The sequence below is a fragment of the Physeter macrocephalus genome, unplaced genomic scaffold, assembly GCF_002837175.3.
Source record: "Physeter macrocephalus isolate SW-GA unplaced genomic scaffold, ASM283717v5 random_666, whole genome shotgun sequence".
In the NCBI taxonomy this organism is placed as follows: Eukaryota; Metazoa; Chordata; class Mammalia; order Artiodactyla; family Physeteridae; genus Physeter; species Physeter macrocephalus.
This window is the reverse complement of record NW_021145874.1, coordinates 27,154-34,482: the sequence shown is the minus strand read 5'-3', so window position 1 is coordinate 34,482 and position 7,329 is coordinate 27,154. Positions and strand designations below refer to the sequence as shown.

The following is a 7,329-nucleotide window of genomic DNA, read 5'->3' as shown; positions in this document are numbered from 1 at the left end:
GGGCATCCGTGGGGTGGCCGAGAGAAGGTTCTGTTGGAACCAAAACCGAAAGAGCAGATCCACAGAGGAAGACTCTGAAGGGTTCATTCAAAAGCAGAGTTCTCAAGTTCACCATTCTGACGGACTACCAACCGTCCTTGGGTCACCGGCCTTTGCAACAGAATACTAAGCATGAGTTTACACATTATTATTTACCAGTGGCCTGAGGGATTAGAATTCTCTTGGCTTGAACGGCCTCATGACTGTTCACACACATGACCCCACGGAGCACAGGGTTAGCAGTCGAAGGGGAGAAGGTTACTGACTGTGTGTGTTCTCACAAAAGCTCTTTCTTTCTCTCCTTGGATATCTTCTGAAATATCTCCACACCGCAGGTAAGAATTCACTTTCAGAACCTGGTTAAAAAGGGGGAAGAGAGAAGGGACAGGCTTCAAAGCTAACTGACAAGGTTCATCCGAAATCCTTTAAAATTAATTGAAAACGCTGAGTCACACCCACCCATTGTATAACAGCCATTTACCCACATTGTGTAACAGCCATTAAAGTATTAGTGTTACTTTGGGGGGCACTTTATTATGCCACCCAGTGGTAAATCTCCTCTGGGCCCCCCCCCTTTTTTTTTATTCCCCCAAAGAGTCATAGTTTGCTAATTTATTTTCAAATGGGCTGAGTCTGGGTTGATCCCAGCCTCCTATTCAGGTTTTTGCCTCAGCGCAAGGTTGGTGGACCATGTGAAAGTTGGTGTCCAGCCTGAAAGCCGTGCTTGATATTTTAAAAACACTTTGAATTATCTACAAAGGCAGAACCACCGATCCGTCACCTAGCAGGCTTTAAAGGATGACTTACACGTGCAGACGGGTGAGCTCTGAGCTTCCGTCTCTCTGTGTCTTTTCTGGGTCTCAGTTTCCCCCTCCGTCAAAGGAGAGCTTGGACAGGAAGGTGCATTCTTGAGGCAGGATGATGAAAAGCAGAGATCCTGGACCCAGACTGCCTGGCTTTGAATCCCCGCTTTGTCACTTACCAGCTGTGTGACTTTGGGCAAGTTACTTAAGCACTCAGAGCCTTGGGCTCCTTCATCTGTAAACTGACCTCTACGCCCAATTCGGACTTCGTTTGGGTGAAGAATAAACTTCAGTGGTGCCAAGCCAGTGAGGTCTGGGGGCAGCTAGAGTTACTGTAGCCAGGCGCTGGGCTAGTGTGGACATTTATGGAGACTCGGACATCCTTCCCGAGGGGTCGAACCTGCTTGTGGTCGTTCAATTTCCTGTCTCCAAGTTTCTGATGTTATCTGGGTAACTGAGCCAAAGGACACCCAGTTCTCTGGCTGGAGACAAGCGCTTGTATGTCCAGCAAGCACTGGCCTGGGCTCTGGCAAGCTCCCCACAGACAGCTGCCTGAGCTGGCTGCCCACACTTTCTGGACAATGGGGCCGAATTTCTGCCCAGATGCCATGGGGAGCTACTCAGGTTCCCCGGGCAGTAGCCCATGTTCAAAGTATTCCATTTCAGCTCTCAGATCTTGGTCTCCCCCTCTCTTCCCCATGGCTCTCCCTTGAGTGGGAATTAGCAGGAGCGTTTGTACAGAAGCCTCCGAAGTGGGCCAAGTGAAACTTCCTCATTAAAACTCAAAATGTAACACCCTCCCCAACAAAGCCAGGGCTAGAAGGATGCTCGCTGTGTTAAATTGTCTACTGGTGGGGAGTGACTCGCTGACGGTGGCCCTGAGCTGGAGACACGTGTGTCCCAACCGTCCCAGAGGCATTTAGTAATTCCCCTTGTGGCGGAATCCCTCTCCCTTGGATGAAAATCTCCTCCAATGCTTTCTCTGTCCCTCTCTCCCCGCCCTTGTCATTTTTCTCCTGGCACGACTGTCATTTCTACCCATGTATTCAGGCCCCTCCAGAGATGCAGAGAGGCCAGGGCTTTTTTTTTTTTTTTTTTTTAACATCTTTATTGGAGTATAATTGCTTTACAATGGTGTGTTAGTTTCTGCTTTATAACAAAGTGAAGCAGTTATACATATACATATGTTCCCGTATCTCTTCCCTCTTGCGTCTCCCTCCCTCCCACCCTCCCTATCCCACCCCTCTAGGTGGTCACAAGCACAGAGCTGATCTCCCTGTGCTATGCGGCTGCTTCCCACTAGCTAGCTATTTTACGTTTGGTAGTGTATATATGTCCATGCCACTCTCACTTCGTCCCAGCTTACCCTTCCCCCTCCCCATATCCTCAAGTCCGTGCTCTAGTAGGTCTGTGTCTTTATTCCTGTCCTACCCCTAGGTTCTTCATGACTTTTTTTCCCCTTAGATTCCATATATATGTATTAGCATACGGTATTTGTTTTTCTCTTTCTGACTTACTTCACTCTGTATGACAGACTCTAGGTCCATCCTCCTCACTACCTGAGCCATTAGAAAGAAATAAAGAAATGTGAAAACAAAATAGAGCACTTTCACAGAAAAACAAAAACCCAAGCTGCTGTAGCCTTTGGCTGCTCAGTACACCAATTATAAAGGAAAATCCAGCTTTGGTGCAATGTCATGTTTCATAGTGAGCGTGGAGAGGCCAGTCCAACGGCAGAACATTAGCAAGGGTCTAAAGTGGAGACACCTATGAGCCATGTCCCTTGCCAAAGAGCCCTTCCTACTGTCCCTTGTGGTAAGCCCTACCTGCCTTATTTCTACTCTCAGACTGACAAGCTCCAAGCGATCAGAGGGACAGCGGGTGCAGTCGGGGCTCTGCACCTTGGAGTGGAGGCTTGGACTGTGACTGATTTCCCTGGGGATCTTGGCCAAGCCACTTAGTCTCCGTAAGTCACAATTTCGTATCTGTGGTGGAGGCTGATAGTTGCCCATCCAAATCCCTCCTCCTCTGCCTCCACACTAACAGGGTTCTCCCCGGCACAGGATGCTCACGTAGGCATTTTCAACCTTTCTTGGGTAGGCGTGGTCATGTGACTAAGTTTCCACCAATGGACTGTGAGAAGTGACACAGGCTGGGGCTGGGACTTCTGACATTGGGTGTTCCTGCATTGTGCTCTCCTCCTCCGTCATGTGGACTGACACCCAGGTGTGCTGGTGAATCAGCTTTGACCGTGAAGATGATGAGAAGGCCCTAGAGGATGGCAGAGCCACCACGTGGCAGAGCCTGGGTCCCTGAGTGATGAGGAGGAGTAGAGCTACCTTACAAACCTGGATGGCTCTATGGGGCCTCTTGCATAAAAGAAACTGCTTGTTCTCTATGACACTCTAGTGCTGGATTTCTTTTCCACAGTCGGTTAGTCTTTAACTGATAACATTCTTCATAGGCTTATGGTGTGGTAAGTTATATAAGGATAAAGTGCTCTACAGTTAGGTGTTCAATACATGGTGAACAAAGGGACTGGTCATTCCCTTGTTTAAATCCAAGAAATCTGAGAATCAGATTTACAAAACATAGAGCAGCTGCATAACTTGATTTCAGGGAAGTCCCAGGCTCAGCCTGTGTGAGCATCTTTCCCCTGCTAGTTGGCCTCGGCTGAGAGCTCCCACCATCAGTCAGTAACCAGGAGATGACCGGGAAGGAAACAGGGATATCATATATAGCCTTCTATCTCTACCCAAAGAGCTAGTTAGCACACCTAGCAGAACGAGTAGCTGTAGCATGGTGTGGTTGGTGAAGGGTATGGCTAATGGGCGGAAGACCAGGTTCAAATCCTAGCTGTACCTCTAACTCCTTTTGCAAACTTAAGTGGGCCACTTAACTGTCAGGAGCCTCAGCTTCCTGAAGCATCCATAAAATGCGGATGCTAATTCTGGCTCTGCCTATTTCCCAGGGCTACTACTATGGGGATCAAAAGACACAAGAGATGGTGAAAACACTGCATATGGCAGATGCCAATGGGAGAGACATAACAGATCAAGTCCTGTTTGCTGAATGTGGAACAGGTAGGCTTGTCCTTTCCTTCCATGAGAATTTGCTGAGGACCTACTAAGTCCAGTGAGGGGAGATGTGTGCAGGGGAGACAAGGTTCCTGTCCCCACAGAGCTTAGAGTCTGCTGGAAACTATACACAAGGAAATAGGCAATTACAATACAGCATGATGAATTATTTGATACAAGTACAAGCCACCATAAAAATATAGAAGAGGGGTCTCTTAACTCAGACTTCTGTGGTCCTGGAAGGCTTCCCAGAGGAAATAGCTCCTTTAAGATTGGAAGCAACAGAAAGAGTTAGCCAGGTGTCTTAGTTCAGGCTGCTATAACACATAACAAATACCCAGACTGGGTGGCTTATAAACAACAGAAATTTATTTCTCAGAGTTCTGAAGGCTGGAAAGTCCAAGATCATGGTGCCAGCAGATTCAGCGTCTGATGAGATCCACTTCCTGGTTCATAGACGGCTGTCTTCTTGCTGTGTCCTCACGAGGGGAGATGGAGCTCTCTGGGGGGGTCCCTTTTATGAGGGTGCTAATCCCATCCATGAGGGCCCCATCCTCATGACCTAATCACCTCCCAAAGGCCCCACCTCCTAACACCATCACATTTGACAGTAGGTTTCAACCTGTGAATTCTGTAGGGACACAAACATTCAGTCCATACCACCAGGCAAAGGGGGCTTTGGAGGTGGGGAGACTGTTCAAGGAAAATGAAACAAGGGTCACCTCTGAAGAGCAAGAAAGAGCCTGAAAGAGATTCTGAGTGGCTGGAGCCTGGAGTGAAAGGAAGGGAATAATGAACGATTGGGCTGGAGGAGCTGGGAGGGTTGGGAGCAGGGTAGAGAGAACACACTTGGTTGCAGCTTGGATAAAATACCAGTGCCCAGTTCCTGCCCACAGGTGGTTTAAAAGCCCCCCAGGCGACTTGAATGTGCAGCCAATGTTGAAAGTACTGATTAGATCATGCAGGATCTTATATGTCAAGCTCGGGAGCTGGAAGTCTAGCTTGAGAGCAGCAGGGAGTCTCTGAAGCTTTTATGGGAGGAAGGGACATGACCAGATTTTCCCTTTTACCCTAGCTGCTGGCTGGAGGAAGGAATGTGATGGAAAGACTGAGGTTAGAGACGCTGGTTAAGAAGGCTGCTGAGGGGTGCAGGTGAGGAATGGAGCCAGAGGTGATAATGGGGATGGCAATAAGGGGACAAACCTGAGGCCTGAGTGACGATGGACTGGAAGGAAGTGGGGGAGAGGCAGGAAGACAAGGATGAGCCTCAGATTCCTGACGTGGGGGTCAGAATTCCTGAAAAGACTCCAGCTCCAGATACAGACTTAGGAGTCAGCAGCAGAGAGCAAATAACTCCAGCCAGAGAATTGATGAGCTCTCCTGGGAAGAGGGGTGTAAAGAGAGAAGAAAAGAGGGCCTAGAACAGAGGCACAGAGGGCCGAGGGAAGAGCCGGTTGGAGAAGGAAGAGAGAAACCATAAGCACACGCTGTTAAAAATGTTAAGGATATGACTGTTTTAAGAAGGGTGTGCTTAGGTGCAGTTGTGCGCCGGGTCGCCGAGACGTCGATCCCCAAGTACAAGCCGTTGCGCCTGGCAACCCTGCCCACTACCCTCGACCCAGCTGAATACGACATATCTCCGGAAACTCGGAAGGCACAAGCCGAGGGTTTGGCCATAAGATCCCGGCTTAAACGGGAGTACCTGCTTCAGTACAACATCCCCAGCCGTCATGGTGTCATCGAAGATCCTGCCTTGATTCGTTGGACCTATGCAAGATCAGCAAACATCTATCCCAATTTCAGACCCACTCCCAGGACCTCACTTTTAGGAGCTCTGTTTGGAATTGGGCCCCTCCTCTTCTGGTATTATGTTTTCAAAACCGACAGAGATAGGAAAGAAAAACTTATCCGGGAAGGAAAATTGGATCGAACGTTTAACAGCTCATATTAAGTCTGGCAATGATGACTATATGTACTGTTGTTTAAATGAATCTATTAATCATTAAAAAGTTTTTCTTTCTTAATATTAAAAAAAAAAAGAAGAGTGTGTTCAAAAGTGTCCAGTTCTGCTGAGATGTCTCCACAGGTCACTGGTAACCTTGACAGTGAAGATGAATGCGACCTTGGGGTGGTGCTGAAGTGATGGTGAGAGGGGGCACCTCCTATCAGGGACAAGTATTTTTTATCTTCTTCACACTGTAACCAAAATGTGTTTATTCATTCATTCTATAAATACGTCATTTCTTAAGCACCTAATGTGCTGGGCACTGTGTTCAGAGCTGCAGACCAGACAGAAGGTCCTTGAGGTCCTCACTGGCCAGGAGGAGACAGATACTCTCTCCCATTGCACAAGACCATGTGACGTAATTGCTATAATGGAGATGCACGACAGGGCCTTTGGAACAAGCTGGACCAACTCTACCAGGGAGGGGGAAGGGGTGGCCAAGAAAGGTCCCAGAAAGCAAGGAAGTGGGATGAGGTTTGCCCTGGTGTGGTTGTCACGGGGGCTGTCCACTGCAGAGTGTAGGGTTCAGCCTGCAGTGGAAGAAGCACACTTCCAGACCTGCCCGTGTTGCTGAGGCCACGTGCCTGGCTTTGGCCAATGAGTGGTGAGCGGCGGTGTGCCGAGCCCAGAGTCCTCAGCTGCCAGCTCAAGACCCTCCAGTGGGCTCTCCTCCCTCTGGCATGGTGAGCAGCAATATTTGAGACTGTGGCTGTTCCTAAGAACATGAGTAACTGCCCTCAAGACACACACCTCTTGATAGACAAGAAATGTAGGGGAGGAAAAACTATTTTCCCTCCACCTATCTTAGGTTCATTGGCTGGGGCCTTGTACATTAGACCAACAAAAGACAGATTAACAAGAGAAAACCAAACAGAAGTTTATTCACCTGTGCATCGTGCATACACATGGGATTACCCAGTAATGAGTAATTCAAGGGGGTGGTAAGAATCTGGGCTTATATAGCATTTTAACAAAGTAAAAGTACATCTTTAGAGACGTGAGAAGACAAAGGAAAAAGACTTTGTGCTTCCACGGGTGGCAAATCGTGAGAAGGCAAATATAAGGGGAGATCAATGGCGGATAAGGGTGAGTTTTAGCAAAGTTTGTAGATAGATTCCTCTGGTGCTGTCCCTGGGCTGATAAGGATCTAGAGTTGTCGCCAGTGATTAACTTCTGTCCTTCCTGGCACAGAGCAGAGGGGGATAATCTCTACAGACTTATGTCCTCCATTTAGGAAAGCAGGGGACGTTCTTCTTGTATTTGCTTCTTCTTATTTGCCTTCGGCTCAAAATAATCTTTATGCCAAAGTAGCATGTTATGGAGTCGAATATTCTGCTACCCTGAAGCAAACTCTTGTTGTTTTACTGTTTTTTTGTGGTTACCACAGCATAACCTAGCCCAGTGG

At 48.1% G+C, this 7,329-nt stretch overlaps 1 protein-coding gene across 3 annotated transcripts; it reads left to right on the top strand.

The window, feature by feature from the left end:
• Window positions 1-270: 270 nt before the first annotated feature.
• Window positions 271-6,365, top strand: LOC102988963 (NADH dehydrogenase [ubiquinone] 1 beta subcomplex subunit 4-like). Of its 3 annotated transcripts, XM_028485864.2 has the most exons (3): window positions 271-374; window positions 3,814-3,925; window positions 5,455-6,365. In XM_028485864.2, the coding sequence occupies exons 2-3, from the start codon at window positions 3,847-3,849 to the stop codon at window positions 5,868-5,870; spliced, it is 495 nt and encodes a 164-aa protein (XP_028341665.1). In that variant the 5' UTR covers window positions 271-374; window positions 3,814-3,846; the 3' UTR covers window positions 5,871-6,365. The 3 variants fall into 3 exon arrangements, with proteins under 3 accessions (XP_028341665.1, XP_028341667.1, XP_028341666.1); XM_028485866.2 differs by lacking the exon at window positions 3,814-3,925 and having other exon boundaries at window positions 281-374; window positions 4,995-6,359; XM_028485865.2 differs by lacking the exon at window positions 271-374 and having other exon boundaries at window positions 3,837-3,925; window positions 4,995-6,359.
• The last annotated feature ends 964 nt before the right edge of the window (window positions 6,366-7,329 follow it).